The sequence below is a fragment of the Lonchura striata genome, chromosome 1A (genome assembly GCF_050655825.1).
Source record: "Lonchura striata isolate lonStrDom1 chromosome 1A, ASM5065582v1, whole genome shotgun sequence".
In the NCBI taxonomy this organism is placed as follows: Eukaryota; Metazoa; Chordata; class Aves; order Passeriformes; family Estrildidae; genus Lonchura; species Lonchura striata.
In genome coordinates, this window is record NC_140741.1 from 7,430,181 (window position 1) to 7,449,370 (window position 19,190).

A 19,190-nucleotide genomic window follows, 5' to 3' on the forward strand; every position below is an offset into this window, starting at 1 on the left:
GGTCTTTTCAAAGCTACGCCATTCGGGTACTGCCACGGCTTCTGCTGTGCGGCAGCCGCTCTGAGCCCAGCTGAAGGCTGCAGCAGCGCTCGGGTGCTCCGCTCCAGCCCCGATGTGAGCAGGGAACAGCCAGAGTGTAATGCTCCCAACGAGCCAAATCAGAGCCAGCACCCGGCCCCCGAGCCCGGGGGTTGGAGAATAAATGCCATTCGTGCCAGTCGGTTTGTGCCCATCTTTCTTACCTCTGACAGCTGGGTACAATGCCAGCCTTCTCCTTAGAGAGCATCTCTTCCTAAAGGGACACTTTCCACTATCCCAGGTTGTTCCCAGCCCCATCCAACCTGCCCTTGGACACTGCCAAGCATGGGACAGTCATAGCTTCCCTGTGCTACTCTCATAGGGAAGAATACCTTCTAATATCCAATCTAGACCTCATTTTGAAGCCATTTCTCTTACCCTGTCACAACACGCCTTTGGAAATAACCACTCTGTAGCCTTGTCACTGATGCTGCGGGTGCAGCAACGACACAAACAATCCGCCCAAAGTGTTTTCCCGACGGCACGGATGGGTGACGATCTGGGCTCTGCTCACGCTCTGAAGTCAAACCCCAAACCCCACACTGCCGATCCAAACCCCACCGCGCACTTTCAGGATTTTTAGCCACCGCGGCCAAACGCTTCCCCTCCGCCCGCCCCGGCCGGGCCGGAGCGGCCCCGCCTGCCGCCCGCCCCCGGCGCCCGCCCCGCCCCGCGCCGCGCCGCGCCGCGCCCGGCCTGTCCCGGCCTCAGCCGCTCTGCGCGCTCCCTCCGCAGCGCCATGTGGGGCTGGGCTCGCCCGGCGCTGCTCCTGCTGCTCGCGGGGGTCCTGCGGCACGGCGGAGCCTCAGGTGAGGGCGGCGGAGCGGGGCGGAGGAGCGCGGCTCGGGCCGGGGGCTGCGGGGCCGTGCCCGGTCGCGGCCGGCGGCGCGGGCTCGCTGCCGCCGCGGAGCCTTCGGGGCTGTCCCCGCCGCCACCTGCCCTCCGCAGGAGCGCGGGGCAGAGCTCCCCGCGGCGCTGCAGAAGCGCCGTGTGTGTTCCTGCTTGTCTGCATCTTTCATGCGGACAAGGAGAGCCACCCTCTTTTTTTATCCCCTTTCCCTCCCTATCCGCTTTTTTTTTTTTTTTAAAACGTCTTAATTGCCGTGAATGCCATAATTGTAACTGTTTCATGGATAATTCAGAATGATTTTGGCCGCGGGGGTGCGGAGCAGGTGATGCGGATGGTGTAGGGCTGTATTCCTCGCACAGAAACGAGGTGGCATTGGCCACCCGTGAACGTGAGTTGACATAGCTAAAAGGCGATTTGGCTTGGTTTGCTTGCCTTTATCCCCCGACCATGTGCAGGTGTTCATGGGTTCTCACCACCCTAGTGGATGGTGGGTTGAAAACCACTATTGCTATAAAACTAGGGAAAGGGGTAAAACCTAGAATTTGGAATTTGCAGCTTGGTTCCTAAACTTACTTTCTGTCCGTACTGATGTAATCTGACTTTATTTGGCATGGGCTTTTTTTGTAATTTCCCTGTGTTCCTGCATGTGACTAAAATAGGAGTCCAGAGTTAAGTGTGCTATAATAAGTATAGTTCAGGAAGATTTACAGTCACTTCTTTTTTTTTTTTCTTTTTCTGGTTAAACTCTTATCTGTTCAAATAAAGGAAAAAATAAACAGTTTCCTCTCAGAGATAATTCAAAGATAAACAAGCAGTCCTTCTTATCAGGGCTGATATAAGCCTCCTCCTTTTAGTTGCTTTATTTTTGTACTGCTTCTAACCATGGACTCATAGAATGGTTTGGGACCTCATCTTGTTTCAACCCCCCTGCCATGAGCAGGTTCACTTTCCACTAGACCAGGTTGCTCAACGCCCCACCCAACCTGGCCTTGAATGAATGAAGCTTAATTGTCCCAAAGGAGACTCTTTGGATACTTTGCAGGGCTGCAGGACAGCATTTGGAATCAGTCTCAGGTGTGGAAGGCTTCTCTCTGCCCAAGTCTCGTGCCCAAGATCCTAATGGAGAGCCAAATATTCCCTGTTTCTTGCAGGACCTAAAAGCTTTGGCTGGGCACCTGATGGTCACAAGCAGGTGTGAGAATAAAAGCTCTGCTTTCTTAGACCTTAATGTCCTTAAGATAACTTAAAGGATGCTAACAAGCAGTTTGTCTCCTAGACTTGATGAAATTGGGTCATGTGTTGAGTAATTTTTCTACATTATGTAAAAAGGCACATTAACTATGAGACTAAGCAAACTGCTTTGCCTTGGAGGAACCTGTTGCTGTTTTTCCTTGCACGAATGAGGGTGGAGGGGAGGAAAGTATTTCCCTTGTGAAAAGCTAATAAGCTGTGTAATTTGTGTACCAGAGTCTAGCTGATCATTAGGGCCTTTATAAAAGGCCACTTGCTTAATGGTTCACTGATTTGAAATTGTCTTGTGGTTATTCAGTTGTGGGCACCCACTTTTCAGGGATGGGCTCTGCTAACTCCTATTTCTTGAAGCTCCTGCTTCATTTTAAAAGTGCTGATCAGTAAAATCTTTGCATGATGGCCTGTGTAACCTCTCTGGGCTTCTGATGGGCTGCGGCCCCTCAAACTTAGTCTTTGTGCAGAAGTGTTTTCTGCACTGATTGTTGCCTTCCAGGGAGTTCTGTCTTCCTGAGGAGGAGTTCAGCTGGCCGTGTTTGCTACATCCAAAGTGGGCTGTTTAGTTTTGGAAAAACTAAAGTGAATTTATAGTGTAATCAGGACTGAGGGGTGCTTTTGTAAAGGGAGCTTATCTGGGTGAAACTTGTTTAGTCTATGCAGAGATGATACTTTACAATAAGATGTTCACACAAATCTCTTCCCTCACTTTTCAGGCGGTAAAACACCTCTAGCCTGGTGAACAGAATAGTCCTCTGGGATGGGAATGGTGCAGATGGTGGCAAGTCACATTCTGTGGTGTCATCTGCTTTAAGTATCAAGCTGTTCTAAACATGAGTTTCAGTACACACACAATCAAAGTTTAGAAGCTTTCAGAAATGTTTCTGCTTCTTTTGGGAATGGGGTAGGTGCTGTATTTTTTGGGGGGGGGAGGGGGGCTCAGTAGTGTGGGAAGACAGACCCTGTAGCCAGACTCTCCCATTATCTGTGTCTGCATGGCCTTACAGGTTTGATAGGATATGGCTCCAGGCTTTATTCTGTTAAGTAACTGTATGCTAATGTTTTTCTTACTCAAACTGGTTGTCAGTCTGAGCTTGCATTTCATCTTCATTAAATGTCTTCATGTGACTACTTGTTGTACTCCCTGCACTGGAAAGTTCTCCTTGGCTCCTGGAGCTTGCTTACATCAGGTTATTCTGCATATCCACTGCAAGGTGCTTGACACCCAGTAGAAATGTGTTTTCTCTGACTGCACAGAACCACTTTGAGAGAAGGATAATGTTTGAGCATGGCTGTATGGGCAGCAGGGGCATTTCTTCAGTTGTTTTTCTTACTGGAAATTGGACTGCTGGTTGTAATCAAGAACCCTGTGTGGTTTACTGCTCTGTGGTGGTAGGGAGTGACACTTGGCTATTGGAGCTGGAAATGTGGTTTTCTCAAAGCATCAGAGGAGCCAAGAGCTTGGCACTGAATCAGCACAATGGAAACAGTTGAAGCTGGGTGTAGCCTGTTGGAGAAAGCGTGTCACAGGGAAGGGATAACAAGTGCAGAGGCTCTGGAGTTGTTTGTCTTGTTGTTTAGAGTTAGGAATAAGGACTTTTGATCTCAGAAGAGTTGCAGGAGGTTCTGTTTCTTGTCTTTACCGGTTTTGCCCTTCATGTGGGAGAAGAGATACTGTGGGATGACAGAGTGGGCTGTTTGCTGTGTTCACCAGTTCTGTGTGCAGGGCTATCTGTGCTACAGCCCTGGTGCTGTTTATGGAGTAATACATGCTCAGTGCTCCCTCTCCACTCTGCTGCTGCTTGGTTTCAGCAATGCTGACTTCCTTTCAGCATCTGTTCATTTGATAAGCTCTGTAGCAGTTTGGGTTCCTCTCATGTATCTAACCCAAAATTACTCTGACGTGTAGTGACTGTTACAGTCCTTCCTATAGGGCAAGGAAGAGAGCATAGCCTGACACCTTTAGAGCGTGTCCAGGCCTTCACCATTGGAAGCAATAAAACAAGTTGGGATGCCTGGATTTTGTTCCCATCTTTGTTGCTGACTTGCTGGATCAACTCTCTCACTTGTGTGGCGGAGTTAACTGTGCTGCTGGTCCTGCAGACCTGTCTGGTGGGCCACCTCTGGGCAGGTCAAGCTTGCCCAAAGGAGAAGATTGCATGCTGTGACCAGCACTATGTGGTTGTTGAGGTCTCTGTGCCTTTCAAAGGATGTTTGACAAGACTGAGCTCTCTGTGGCTCAGGGAGTCTAATACCTGTCTGGTATTAGAACCAGAGAACTGGTGATAGGAATAGGCCTGGTGAATTGTGAGTTGGTTAATTTAATCAATTAGTCTTGCTCACCATCTTCCCTTTCTGTCTCAGCGCACCAGGAGTGACTTGTTCAAATAACAGAGAAGGCTGGAAGGGTGCTGTGATGTATGGCTGTGGAGGAATTGCTCTTCCAAAAACCTCTGAGAAGATTCTGTTGTTCTGCAGTGCACGTCATCTTTTAGGCCTGGCTGGAAGTGTGGTTCACTGTGAACAGCAAGCTGAACAGGATTTCTCTGATGGGTGTAGATGTTCTTCACCCTGAGTCTCTGCTCTTGTGCCCAGACTTTGGGATAATGTGTATCACATGTGCTGTTCTCAGAGCAGTTATGCAAACAGTAAAGCAATATAGAACACTATACCTTAATTCACCACGCTAATTAAACTTGAGAGAGTGCCTCTGACATTTAGAGTCTCATGATCATGCTGAAGTAGTGTCTGTGTGTCCTGCTGACGAATCTGTCCTTATTTAAGTAGAGGCCCATGGGTATGGAGTGGAGGTGAGAAACAAGGCAGAACAATGCAGTTCTTTCCCCTTGATGTAGATCACACAAAGAATGTGTATGGTTTCAGCTTTTTTCTTACAAGAACGTCTAAGTGTGAATGTCTTGTGGTTCAGGAAGCGTTGCTGAAGTTTTTAAAGATCAAAGAAAAATATTTTTTGTGCATTGTAAGCATTCACTGTAAATTTCTGAGTGTATAGATGTATAGTCTGTGCATTCTGAATGCTTTTCTTTAGCAATCATACTGCTGTTTGCATTTGTGGTAGAGTTTGAGCTGTGAGGAAAGATCTGAGGATATCTGAATGCTGTTCGAGAGACTCTGAAGAATCAGAAACTGAAGGATACACAAAGCTTTTTTTGTATCTTTAATTTTACATTACTATGTGAAAATTTGGTGTAGAAGCTTCTACCTTAACACAAACTGCAGATGACGGAGCAGAAAAATGGAGCATCTTTCTTTCCTCACAAGTGGTTTATGAACCCCCATATTTTAGCTGAGGTTTTTTTGCTGATGCAGTACTGGTATTAATTGAATTTTGGGAGTGTGCATGTAAGGGTTAAAGTTCTTTCCCTCACTGTGTATGGAGTGGAGGAGGCATAACAGCTCTTCTCTGTTAACATATCAGGAGGCAAAAAAACTGGCCAATGATACCAGTTCTTGGAGAGAGAGAGAGAGAGAGAGAGAAAAGTAACAGGAAAGCTGTTTGAGTACTGGGTATAGTTTCAGATAAGGAAACTGTCCCCTCTCTTGTGAATGTGACCGCCCAGTGTCATCAGCAAGTGTCCCTCTGATGGTGCTGCTGGTGACTGTTAGGGAACTTGGAAGTACCAGCCCTTTCCACCAGATGCAACTTCATTGAGGAAGTGTGTGTGTGTGTGTGTTCAAGCTTGATAAGTTTTAGGTCTGTTTGGGTACAGAGGCAGGCAGAGGAATTCAGGGAAAAAGCCTGGAAGGCATTGTGCAGTCTGGCTGCAACCACCAACCAAAGAGCATCTTGTGGCTTCTGTGTGACTGCTTCACTTTCCTCCCTTGGCATCCCTTGCCCCTGCAGAGCCCAGCACAGGGAGAAGCCAGGCTTGCTTGCAGGACTTGAATGACAAGCCAAAGCTGATTCTCAAAGATCTTATTTCCTAGGTCATGTGGTTCTCTTTAAATTAAAATGACAGTGGATCATAGGGTTATGCTCATTGTAGGAAGAAATGGTCTAGGTTGTGTCTAGGAAAAACTAATCACATTTTTAGGTCTGGAGATGGGGATGAAGTAGTCCTAATGATTAAAAACTGTTTGGCAGCGAAAGATGTGGAATAGCTGAAAGTGGGTAAATCTGTATACTACAGATTTGACTCTGTCTTCTGGAACTTGACTCCAGTTTCCATGGTCTGTAGGAATTCACCTGGAAAGTCTGATGGATATTGTGCAAGTTGGCTGGCTGGTACAAACACACCTGCCTGTATTTGCCGAAGATCAGGCAGTCCTCAGTATCTTACTGACTTTTTGGAGTGTAGCTGGCTGGTTGGCTGAGCTGGTGAGCTCAGCTGTATCAAATCCTGACTCCTGGCAGGAAGCTCTGTCCCTGTGCTCAGGTGACTGCCAGGCCGCAGGGAAGGTACCCTGGCTGTGCCTATGTCTGCAGGTGCAGCTCTGTGTGCAGCAGTCTCTGAAAGCTAGGTACAGCTCATAGGATGAGAGCAGCACAAAGCAACATCCTGCTCTGCTCCCAGCTAATACTGGGCTACTGGAAGCTTCCAGGTTTCCCTGGTAATTGCTTCCCTCTGGACCAAAAAAACCCCTCTATCTTCCTTTTATTTTTTTTGTAATGCAGGTCTTCTTGAGCTCTCCTTGGGAAAATTCAGAAATGTGCTACTTAACCAGACCAATCCAGTGGAGGCTGTGATCAGAAACATCGCCAGCAATGTGACTGTGGTTATTTTTCAAGTGCATGCCCAGCAGAGTGATGTGGTGATATCCTTTGATAAGGTAAGAGTGTCACTTCTCTTAAGTGCTGCCTGTCTTTCAACAAAGGACTTGGCTGTGGTACAGGTAGGACTAATGGACTGAAGCTGTATAAATCAATAGTATATTTTACCTGCTTGGCTTTTAATCAGTGTTACTGTAGGTTCAAAAATCCCTTCTTGTACTTATATGTCATAGCTGCTGTTTTGAAAGACTGAATGCCAAAGGAATGTCAGAGCTGGCTTAAAAATGTTTCAAGGCTCTTTATTTGGTGGGAGTGGTGCTTTTTGTCATGGGGTTCTACTGACTGTTGTCCACCAGCTTGTCACATTAAAACAAGATCTGTGTAAGTGTTTGCCAGGTGCTCCATACACGATCACTTTGGGATGTTTAGTTGTCTGCTGTTCCCATGGCTTGGATTTAACTGCTGCAGATATGAGGTGTTGTTATCCCAGCTTCTTGTCCTGAGTCTAATCTTCCTTTGGTAACACACGGTGAAATTCCTCCATGTACTCCAGTGAAAGCTGCTGCTTCTCGACAGCAATAAAAAAATTCCTGCTGCTGTACCCTGCATCCCAGTAATGATGGGACAAAATGAACCTAATCTAAAATACTGATTTTTCTTGTGCTGCTGGCAGGCACTGGTATTCAGACAGAACATGGACTAACTGAAGGTGGTAGATGGAGATCTGACAGCTGCAATCCAGTTCCCCTTTCTCCACCAGCATCTTTGAAATCAGAATATACTGAGTTCCAAGAAGTATCTGGGAAGCTTAGAAGATGGGGGACTTGTAACACAAGTCACACAGCTCAGCCATCCTTGCACTGGTGAAACAGCCAGGATTACAGGGCTGAGCCATTACTATTACACCTGTTCAGTCTTTGCGTGCCATTACACCTCTGCTGCCAGTTCAGATCCTCTTTGTATTTGTAGGCCTTACCAGGCCAAGGGCAGTGATGCATAAATGCAGCTGGGCTGCTTTTAGGGTTGGCCTGCCTCTAGAAGTATGAAGTTGAGCCAGACCTTGAAGTCTGCCAGCTCCAATGTGCTTCCTTGCAGCATTGCCTTGGGTGACTATGGCTGCCTTGGCCAAAGGCACTTTCCATGCTGAAAATGTGGCTGCAGGTCAACTGGCTGTTCCAGCTGTGAGATTGATTGTGATACTGTCCTTTCTGCTTATCTTTCCTCAAAAACTCTGATTCTGGAAGGGATGGTGGTGCTGAGGATTGGGTCAGTAACTGGCCTGGCCCCAAAAACATCTGCCGTTGCTAGTGTTAAGGCAGCTGTCATAGAGTCATGTCTGATCTGGTGGAGATAGGAAGGTGCTTCTGTATGCTGGTTCCCAGAGCACTTCCTTGCTGCCATCTCACAACCTTTTGTGAGGGATACTCCAGTCCTTTTACATTTGTACTAGTCAATCCACTGCCAGATCTACTAGCTAGATTTTGCTGCAACTTGCTTGTGATTGTCAGCTCTTTAGTAGTCCCACACTTGGGTTTTTGAGCTGAGCCAGGCAGTGTGTGGTGTCAGCTCCCTTTTTTCACCAGGTAGGGATGCAGAGGTGGGCCTTTGCAGAACTCGTACAATTCAGCAAGGCCAAGTTCAGGAAGGTCCTGCACATGGAGCTGGACCAAGCACAAATACATTTTGGGCAGAGCCTGATCTGCTGTAACTGGCACTGATGTGTTGCCTGGCAGGTTTGTGGCAGGAATAGCCTCCTGTGATACTATCAAAATAGAGAAATAGTATCAAACTGTGGTAGAAGTCTTCTCAAGAAGAACTGCTTGTTTCTACAGTTTGTTTCTGTGCAGACTCCGTCGCTGAACAGCTCAGGAATCGGCGTGGACAAAGGGCTGGTGTCCATCCTTCGGCCCGAGCAGACCGTGTGTACGTGGTACCTGCGCGCCCTGGGTGCTGGCCAGGTGCTCAGCACTGCCATCTCCATTCCCTACATGGAGAAAGGTACGTGCTCAGGGCATGCCAGCTCTGCTCAGGCAAGTCATCTGTGGAATCAAGTGTTGACCTTTCAGTCTTACATGGTGGAAATCTGATAGAGGTACCAGAAATTCCTTTGAAATGGGCTGAAGATGTTTTATTGTCACTGCTGGATTGTGAGTGATCTTGCCATGACTTAAGCCTTAGAATAGAAAACTGCTGTGCATGTGATCATGGAATCACAAAACTGTTTGGATTGGAAGTGGGTCATAAAGATCATCCAGTTCCACCCTCCCTGCCATGGGCAGGGACACCTTCCACTACCCCAGGTTGCTCAGAGCCCCATCCAGCCTGGCCTCAGACACTTCCAGGGATAGAGCAGCCACAGTTTTTCTGGGCCTCCTCACCCTCACAGGAGAGAATTTCTTCCTCATATTGATGCCTTGAGAGGCTGAACCTGGCACAGAGACTAGACAGAGCTAAAGGAATAAAGTGGGTGTTTATTGAAAGGCCTTGGGCAGTACAAGGGCCTGGTCAGGGCTACAGCTAAGATGGACCTAAACTGGTCACAAAATGGATGACTGGTCACAAGGTCTCACACTTTTAGAAGTTGTGGTCCATTTGCATATTGGAGTTAATTGTCCAATTACAGCTTCAGGTTATGAAGTTCCATCCTCCTTATTACTCTCTTGTTCTCTGTTGTTTATACCTTTTGGGCCTGAAACTTGTAATGGGTGTCCTTGGTCTCAAACTGGAAAGGGATTGTTTTGTTCACCTACTCTGTGAGAAGAGAATTTATTGGCAACTAATATGAAGCTCAGAGCTACACACCTAGGCAGCACAGAATCTGAAAAATATGAAAGCTAAAACTCAAGGCATCAATATCCATGCTAAATCTACCATCCTTCAGCTTAAAGACTTTACCCCTTGTCCTGTCATTCCTTGTAAAAAATTCCCTCTCCAGCATTCTTGTAGGCTCCCTTCAGGTATAGGAAGGCTGCTGGAAAGGTCTCCCCAAAGCCTTTTTCCAGGCTGAACAACCCCTACTCTGAGCCTTTCCTCATAGGAGAGGTGCTCCATCCCTCTGGTCATCTTTATGGTTCTCCTTTGGACTAACTCCAGCAGGTCCACATCATTCTTGTGTTGGGGTGGGGTGTTGCCAGAGCAGAGCAGAGGGGCAGATCCCCCCTGCCTGGCCCTGCTGCCCACTCCTCTTTGCACGCAGGACGTTGGTGTCTGTCTGGGCTGTGAGCACGTGTTGCTGGGTCATGTCAAGCTTCTCATCAGTCAACACCACCAGGTGCTTCTCCTCAGGGCTGCCCTCAATCCATTCCCCACCCAGCCTGTGTTTGTGCTTGAGATTGCCCTGAGCCATGTGCAGGATCTGACAGGAGCTTAAATCCTTCCATTCCAACACTCCAGTTACTGGAGCCACCCATGTGTGGGGACCTGTCACAGGCTGCAGTGAAACCTTTTTGCTGCCTGCAGGGCCAGAACCTGATGATTTTCTGTGCTCAGCAAGTGGATTGTGCCTGCAAACATGTAACTGCAGTTATGTTCTCTGTGTTCTAGATCCTATTCCTGGGGGCTGCAATCTAGAATTTGACTTGGAAGTGGATCCAAATATTTACCTGGACTACACATTGGTTGATATACACATCAAGTTTGCCCCTGCAAACTTGGGATATACCAGGTGTGTAGAAATCAGTGCAATGAGCAAGACCTTTTGTTCCTGTGTTTGGCCAAAAGGCTAAAATAAGACCCTGCTGTAACAAGTGAACCATCGAGCTGCTGGCAGGAATCTTGCTTGCTGCAACAAATGGAAATGGGGAAAAGGAGGAGGGGAAGAGATAGATAAAAGCTGAGAGTTACATCTTGTGGGGGAGGTTATGCAACTTCAGAAATGTAAGCAGTCAGTAAATACTGGATCTTTCCATTCCCTGTAACAGCTAGATTTGTTTGAGAAGCAATTGTGTGTTACAGCCAGTTTTATTTCTTTCCTAGTACTAAAGCATGATAATGACCCAGAGTTTTGTTTAACTTGAGACTTCAAGTTAAAAGGCATTATTTCCTGAATGGTGCCTGGTGTCACAAGTGATAAACAGGGAGTGGGGAAGACTGTTCAGAACTGCATGGAAAGACAAACAGTAATGTCGTGGTCTTTGGCTAATATGGCCTCCTGGAATGCTTGTTACGGCAATTCGTAGGAAGCCTCTGTAAGTGTAAAGGCAGGTACCAGCACAGCCACCACCTGTGCCGGGGTGGTTCTGTGTGATGGTACAGCACAGGTACCAGCACAGCCACCACCTGTGCCGGGGTGGTTCTGTGTGGTGCTGCTGTGCCCTGTGCTCCCAAATACGGTCCAGCTTTGAGTTAGCTGCTGGTGTGCACCTCTAAAGAGTAGAGACAAACCCTGTGGACAGGTAACTGCTGTAAACTAATGTGAAGGTCTGGGGCCTTGTGGCCGATGTGTTTTTCATTGCAGAGGAGCAAGCCCCCCCTCCTGTGATTCAGGGACAGGTCAGAGCTCCCGGTGGCGGCTGCGCTACGATGTGTACCAGTACTTCCTGCCCGAGAACGACCTGTCCGAGATGGTGCTCATGAGCCACATTCGGAAAATGTCTGGGGTGCAGAGTGTCAGAGCCAATGGCATTAAGGTGAGCCCGAAGCACTGGCTACCAGCCATGTGGCAGTGGGGCTCTCTGTTTTTATCCTCCTTTGTGCTTATCTTCCTGGAGGGGGCATGTGAGCAAGCTCCCTGGCCCTGCTGGGGAGTGGAATGGCAGCCTTGCCTGCCTTTCCAGGAGGCCAGGCTTGGGTTGGTAGGCTGGTAGGGAACCTGAACTGTGCCCTCAGGCAGAGAGGAGCAAAAGAGAAGTGGGAGAATTTTCTCCCAGTAATGCTGGAGGGAAGGGTTCCATCCTGTGAGCCTTTAACAGAGATATTTACTTTTCCAGATGCTTACGCTGACAGCTGATGACAAGACCAATATCTACTTCTCCTCACTTCCTGGACAAGGTGTGATCTACAATGTCATAGTGTGGGATCCTCTTTGGAACAGTTCTGCTGCATACATACCTGTGCATACATATGCCTGCAGCTTTGCTGACCTGGTAGACAACTGCTCTTCCCTCAGTAAGTTGGGAATTCTATATCCGTGCCAACTCCTCTGCAGCTTGTTGTGCTCCAATGTGCCAAAAGGGGTTTTAAGATTCTTTTCTCAATGTGTGCAGGAGATCTTTCTTTTACACTGTGTGTGTTTTGTTACTTTATGGTAACTGCTTCTTGATTGAGGAGACAGTCTAGAATGATGAAGTAAGACTAAACAGAACCATTAGCAATTAAACTTTAACTTAATGAAGGTTTAATATGTGGATTGCAAATATAACTCTGAATGCTGTAGTGCTTCCCCAGCTTTGTCCATTTCTACTGGATACATAATTTGAAATAATCTGTGGGACTGCAGATGCTGGATGTGAAGTTGAGCTAATAAAACACAGACTAGATTAGGCTCCCTCCAGATTTTTCTAACTGCTGGTGCTAACAGGAATCCTGCAGGTATTTTGAAAGGAGGCAGTCATCTAAAACAAGAATGAAGATAATGTCAGCAGTAGTGCTGCTTTGTACAAAGCTATATAATGATGGAATTTGTGCAGGAACAGCAAAGCTGCCACCCCTGTTATGACTGCAGAAGGGACACAAGTAATTGGTAGAATTTGGTTCGTAAAGTAAAATTTGTTCTCATTATTTTCTTATATGCTGTGACACAAGTGACTGTTGTCCAATTCAGTGTTTGTCCTATGACAACATGAGACACATTATCTAGGCTAAACTTCTCTAATTCAGAGGACATGGAAAATATGGTTTACTTCTGCAAATGGCTTAAATATAGGTAAGAAATTTGCGTAGAAGACAGAGGTGAGCCATAATAGGATGCTGATGATCATTTTTGTTACATGGCAAATGTATGAGAGGGAGACAAATGGTGAAGGCTGCAGTGATTAAGCCTATAGCTGCTGCCTGGGTCACTTATCCCATAGAACTGATTTTTATAGATGACTGGATCCCTTTTTTTAAACCTGAGCAGAGACTTTTCAGGTATATTTATATCTGTATTATGAACAAGTTACATATACTTACAGAAACTTCTCTTGAATCAGGAGGAAGCTCTTGATTTCTTAATCAGTCTGGAACTATTTCAATATTCTGTTGGGGATCTTACCAAGCCAACTGTTAGTTCAGGCGTTGCAGATCTGACAGAGTGGCAGCTCTCAAGTTGTCAGTAAAGTTTGTGACAGCAACCTGACCTTACCTTAATCTCTTTGTTGGGACCACTAGGTGGAATGCTCTACTAAACCTGCCTTTCTTCTTGTAGGTAAACTCTCTACCAAAGTATTCTTTACTGCTTTTGCTGTTCTTGGTCTTTTCACCTGCTTTTTTGGACACAGATTCTGGAAAACAGGTACTGAATATTTCATTGGATCTCAAGTCTGGTTGGAACTTTATAAATGTTGCTCTGTGTAACTTAGAATGGTAGTGTTGTTACCAAAATTCACTTGATAGTGATGCTGTGCCAGTTAGGTCCACTGCTTTGCTTTTATGGGCTCTGAGCCTTTAAGCTTAGAGCAGGAAGTTTCTGGGATGCAAAGAATAGAAACCTAGAACTAGAGTGTGTGCTGGGCAATATAGCTATAAATATGTAATTTTGGACTATCTGTAGTGCTTGAGGATACCCTTGTTGAGAACCAAATGTCTGGCTCTCCTTTTGTGAGCTGCTGTGTTCCTTCCCCGTGGTAATGTGAAGATGTCTGAAGATCCACTGAAGTGGGCTAGGTATGAAGCTTGCTAAATACTTTTTCCTTCTTCTCTAGACTTATTCTTCATGGGCTTCATTGTCACAGCATTCGTCTTCTTTGTGTTCATTACCAGGGTAACCAGCCTTAGTTATGATGGTGAGTAGATGTGTCAGGATATCCTGTGCTCTTCCCAAACTCTTGTTAGGAACCCTTCAGGTACAATCTCAGTTGTGCGGTTGACCAGCCACAGGCAGGATAGCAGGGTGATGCCTGGATGCTTGAGCTCTGATTGCCATAATAGCTGAAAATGCAGCAGAGTAAATGTTCCTTCTGACATCACAGAGATGCAGAATTAATAGCTGGATTTAATTTCAGTATCTATTAAAGGAAGATAAGAGGTGTTTGGAAACGCTGTAAATTTGCAACATACTTTCTTCCTACTTTCACAATGCATGGACCTTGGTTTCAGATCAAATGTAGGTTTCATCTGTAAAGTGGAAGTAGGTGGTCTGGGCCCAGCTTGTTAGACTAGACAGAATTAGTTCTTTCTGTCTGTCCCAACGCATAGAATTCCTTTCTTGATACATGTGCCAGTAGCTGGTAGCCACCTGAACTCCCTGGGAACTCAGGGTCTCCCCTGCCACTCTTTCAGCAGCACATCCCCAGCTGCAGGCTGGCATCTAAGTGAAGTGCATGAAGCACATTCTCATACTTTTATTTGTTACCTCGTGCAAAGGTAAAAAAGCCAAACATGAATGTAAATAAAGCTGCTGAACATGTTACTGCAGGAGCTGAAGTTTTCAGAATGCTGAAATTTTCTCTTCTCTCTTTCAGTGCGTCTTATTTTGACAGCAGTGGCTGGAATCAGTGGGGGCCTGCTCTTGGTTGTGAGCTGGTGGAGATTTGGCTCAGTCCTGCTCAGCATGTTTGTTATTGGACTTGTGCTGGGATTTCTCTTCTCATCGACGCTCTTCTTTACTCCCCTAGGTAAGCACTGTAATCCTCTGTTTGGTGAGTGCTGCGTTCCTGCAGTGCTGCAGGCACAATGCAAGGCTCAGGAGCGAATGGCACTCTCTGGTTTATCTTACTGGGATTTTTAACATTCCCTTTCCAGTGCTAGGAGGAATAGAGATGTACCTGCAAACTTCTTTCAGCTGTGCTGTAATTAAATGCACTTGGGGAAAAGGGAACTGATTGTTTTGCAGAGAACTTGGTGACTCTTGCTACTTAAACTGTGTGCCATCTCTGGAACACCAGTTCTGCTCCAGGCATGCACTTGCTCTCTTGTTCTCCGTCCAGAACAAATCCCAGAAGAAAATCTACAGTCTAATTTGAAGGCTTCAGGCATAAAGGCTTTAGACAAATTGCTTAAAAGCCAGTAAGCCTGCTGAGCAGGAGCTCAGCATCAGCTATTGTAATTTTCAGTCTCAAAACTTCTCTTTCCCCCTGACCTCTGGTGAATCCACAGGCCTTAGAAGGCAGGGGGAGCAAAGAAGGGTTTGAGCGACTTAATTTTCCTTAAGCCCAGAAGAATTTGTTGCCTGGTGGTGTGGGGATTGCTACATTTGCACCATACTCTGGAGTCTGATGCACATTGTTAGTTTGGAAACCCATAGAGGCAACAAAACAGCTTCTTACTGGGCAGTAGGACTCTGGTACTTTTCAATCTTATGAGGTGAGGAATTCATACCTTGTCAAAAATCGTTGTTCCATGGACAAGATCTATGTTCCAGCATAGAGTACAGGACCTGTGCTCAACTGGGACAGTTCTTCTCTTCTTGATTAACTGTTCAATACATCTTAAACAGTCAGGATTTGAGCTCAAAAGCAGGGCTTTTCAACAATGTACTCCAGGTATTTCTGAACGTAGAGAATTTTGAGGGGGAAAAGCTGACCCCCAAACACTGGTGAGAAAGGAAATGTTTCCCTCACTGCTGAATGTGGTGTCTTGGCAGGAGACTACAGGGTCTTCCGTGACGATGTGGTCTTCTGGGTGACCTTTACTTGTGTAGCCTTGATGATTCCAGTGCTTTTTGTTGGCTGCCCAAGAATTGTAAGTAACTCTGCTGTCACCTCAGAAGGAGGGAGGGAGAAGGGGGGATCAGTTTTCTTATGCAAAATGTCCCATGGAAGATGTGCAGAAAACTTAGCACAGCTTTGTGAAGCTCTGCAGAGGGCCAGTTGCAGGCAGTTCTTGTTTAGCCCCACTTACGCTCAATAGTCCAGAAGCATGGGAATGACTTGTTTTGCACACAGCATCCACTAAACCAGCATTTAGTTGACTTGTGCTCTCTTATCAGCTTGGCTGGATAACAGGTGTGTGCAGCTAATTTATCACAGAAGAACTGATAAAAATTACAAAATACTTGTCCAGAGAAGCTGTGGTTGCCCCATCCCAGGCAGTGTCCAAGGCCAGATTAGACAGACTTGGAGAAACCTGGGGCAGTGGAAGGTGTCCCTGCCCATGACAGGGGGTTGGAACTGGATAGGCTTTCAGGTCCTTTTCAATCCAGGCCATTCCATGATTCTGTGATTCTACTGTCTTAGGGAGGTGGGGAATAAAGAGTGTTCCTCAGTCTCCTAAAGGTGTGTTTTTTCTCCTTGTCTAGCTGAACATCTTGGCTTCTGGAATAGTGGGCTCTTACACGGTGATCCTGGCCATTGCTTGCTATGTCTACACAAGCCTTGCTTACATCACCTTAGACCTGCTCAGGAGAGTCCTCAACAATTATTTCAGCAGAGCTTACACCAATGTGCCTTTTCAAAGGAATGGTGAGTCCTTCTGAGACTTTATTCTCTTTTTAAGGAGGACTGCCTCCTTGGTTCTGTTGTAAACAGTAGAGTGAGGGCAGGAAGGGGATGGAAGGAGAACACAGTATGGTGTGAGATTTAACATCCATATGAGAAATTCTAGTCCTTCAAAATCAGTACTGAATAGATTCAAAGGCAGGAACTTTCCTGGAGGTGTTGTGACAAAGGCCCTTGTGAAAGGTGCTGCTCAGACTTGTGCTGGCAGCTTGCTGAGGAGTGTGCAGAGTGGGCAGTCAAAGACTTGATACAGTGAAGAGACTCTTCCCAACTCCCTGTGTATCCTGCCTCTGCATGGAGTCGCTCTGGGCATCTGAAGATGTGGGGATGATACTTCATTCCTTTCTGTCACGAAACTAGTTCAGTGTTTGTGCTTGAGAAAGCAAGGAATATTCTTTGCTACAGGAATCTGTTTCTCTTTTTCCAGACTTCATCATCCTGTCAGTGTGGGCAATGCTGGCCCTCAGCGGGGTCACTGTGCAGCTCCGCCGGGAGAGGAGTGAGGTACCCTTCCCACCACATCCCTATCTCACCTGGAAGAGGGAAAGGGAACGTAGAAGCACCAATGTCTTAGACCCCAGCCATCATATCCCTCCCTTGAGAGAGAGGATCCACAACAAGCTGCTGCATTTCAAAGAGTTCTTCCAGAAAGACCAGCCAGCTGGGGAGAGAACTCCACTGCTTCTTTAACTTGCCAAATAACTGATGGGGAATGGAGAGGGAGGATCTGGGAATGGTGAGATGATTACCAGCAACCAGCAGTAGTGCAAGATTTACCACTGCTGATTTGTCCTGCTGAATAAGAGATTGCTGCTTGACAGAGCGTTTACCTGTCTAGTACACTACACGCTGTTTGTGACTCCTCTGTGACACACTCTGCCTGCTGCAACCTGCTTGTGTCCAGCTGCAGAATCCTGTACTCCTCCTGCCAAGGACAGGCATTGATCCTGTGGGATCTACCTTGCTGTTTGGGTATGTGAAATATCAAACAGACCTTGGAAAGCAACCTGCTGATTGTTCCTTTGCATGTGGAAATGTCTGCTGAGGCAGTGCCCAACTCACTCCCAAGGGTGTGGGCAGCCTGTCCAGCTGTGAGGGGAGAGATAGGGACTGGACATACAAGGAATTCTTCCATCAGGAACTGAGCATCTCCTTCTAATAGGTACAAAACTTGTGGCTGCAGGCACTTGCCACGAAGTGTTACTGAACCTTGCAAGCTGAACTGAATGACTTGAATTGAAACTGCACTGAGTTAACTGTAGTACATGTGCACTGTGGGGCTCGGGAATGGGAACTGATCTGAGACAAGAAGACTTTTTCCTTTGCTTTTGGTTGCTTTTGTAGCAAGCCAGTCATCTGGTCTCTGTGCAGAAATGGCTGCTAAGAGAACACAAGAGGTTTGTCTCTGTTTGCTTTCTGAACAGCTTGTTCTTGTTTCTGCTCTGTTATAGTATCTTTTCTAATGGTGCTGTCATAAAAGAAAAAAGTAAATAAGCTCTTTGTAGCCAATTGCAAATTTTTCCCCCAGGAGTTGGCTGAAACACTAATTATTTATTTTTATTCATCTTTTAACTTTGACTTTAAGGGGTGAAAATAGCATTCAGCTAGCAAGATACTGACCAGGAACCTTGCTGACTGAATGTGTTCCTTACCTATTTGAATTGCATCTGCCCAAAGCAGAATGTAGTATAAAAACAGATGAGGGACCAATCTCATGTGGTGGCTTTATGCTCTTCTTAAAAAAAAAAAAAAAAAAAAAACCACCAAAAAAAAAACCAAACCCAAAAAAACAAAAACCAAGAGCCATTTTCAAAATGTCAGCTGGAGTGATGTGTTTTTGGCTCATCCCAAAGAGACCTGAGGGTGTTCTACCTGTGCATGTCCCTTGTGCCCTGTCCTGGTCTCCTGTGGGAGTCTGTCATGCACTGAAGGATGGCTCAAGTCTCACATGCTGTACTTTGACACAGAGTATGGTGACTCTTCCTCCTTCTCCTCCCTGTGTCTGAACCTTCAGTGAGGGCAGCTGAGTGCATAGTCCTGCCTGTGTGAGATGAGTGGCTGCTCAGGTGCCTGCATGGAGTCTCCATGAGGGAATTCCCCAGGAGTAAAAGCTTAAGCTCTCAGCCACCACTTTAAATTCTTGGTAGGAAATCTGTAAGAAACAGAGGAAAATGGCAAAATAACTTTTTCTGGGAACTTTTTTGTAAGTTAAAACACCTTGGCATAGAGAGGAATGAATGACTTTTAAATGGCTTTTCTTTAAGGAGTGAGAGCTCAAAGACAGTGTCTGAGGTGACTAAATCATTCTGATGTTTAGAGAAAAATCTCATCCTTGCTTGGAGCTGGAGCACCTTCCTCAAACAGCAAAGCAAGGCTGAAATCCTGCGGTTTGGGTCTGGTTTCCCTGTGCTATTGCGTGGCACATGGGGTAAACAAGGAGCTCTTCCCCAGGTCTCTGCCCATCCTCCCTGCACTCATCCTGAGCATGTCTCTGCCATGTGTCATGGCAAGCAGCAAAACCTTCTGTGGTATAGAAATGCTCTTAAATGTGTTTACCTTGGTGGATTTTTATAACTGCTGCAATTAACATTGTGCAAGAAACAAGTTTAACTTTAATTTTCTATATCTTTTATAATAAAGATGTCTTTTCAAAGAATATTGAAACTAAAGGGGTCTCTTTGAATTCAATGATGCTTTTACAGTTTAGCCT

The 19,190-nt window shown here is 46.2% G+C and overlaps 1 protein-coding gene across 2 annotated transcripts; it reads left to right on the forward strand.

Annotated features, from left to right (window-relative positions):
• Nucleotides 1–730: 730 nt before the first annotated feature.
• On the forward strand, nt 731–19,136 carry TM7SF3 (transmembrane 7 superfamily member 3). 2 transcript variants are annotated; one of them, XM_021538679.4, is made up of 12 exons: nt 731–887; nt 6,810–6,964; nt 8,738–8,903; nt 10,449–10,569; nt 11,362–11,533; nt 11,834–12,011; nt 13,252–13,338; nt 13,748–13,828; nt 14,507–14,659; nt 15,628–15,725; nt 16,282–16,444; nt 16,908–19,136. In XM_021538679.4, exons 1-12 carry the CDS (start codon nt 818–820, stop codon nt 17,168–17,170), a joined length of 1,707 nt encoding a protein of 568 aa, XP_021394354.1. In that variant the 5' UTR covers nt 731–817; the 3' UTR covers nt 17,171–19,136. The 2 variants fall into 2 exon arrangements, with proteins under 2 accessions (XP_021394354.1, XP_021394355.1); XM_021538680.3 differs by having other exon boundaries at nt 8,753–8,903.
• Nucleotides 19,137–19,190: the final 54 nt, after the last annotated feature.

What these genes read in the sequence shown, in the direction of transcription:
- TM7SF3 (XM_021538679.4), top strand. Translation starts at nt 818, where the DNA reads ATGTGGGGCTGGGCTCGCCCGGCGCTGCTCCTGCTGCTCGCGGGGGTC. An exon ending in TGGTGATATCCTTTGATAAG is followed by an intron (nt 6,965 to 8,737) that starts GTAAGAGTGTCA and finishes TTGTTTCTACAG; the next exon opens with TTTGTTTCTGTGCAGACTCC. An exon ending in ACACAGATTCTGGAAAACAG is followed by an intron (nt 13,339 to 13,747) that starts GTACTGAATATT and finishes CTTCTTCTCTAG; the next exon opens with ACTTATTCTTCATGGGCTTC.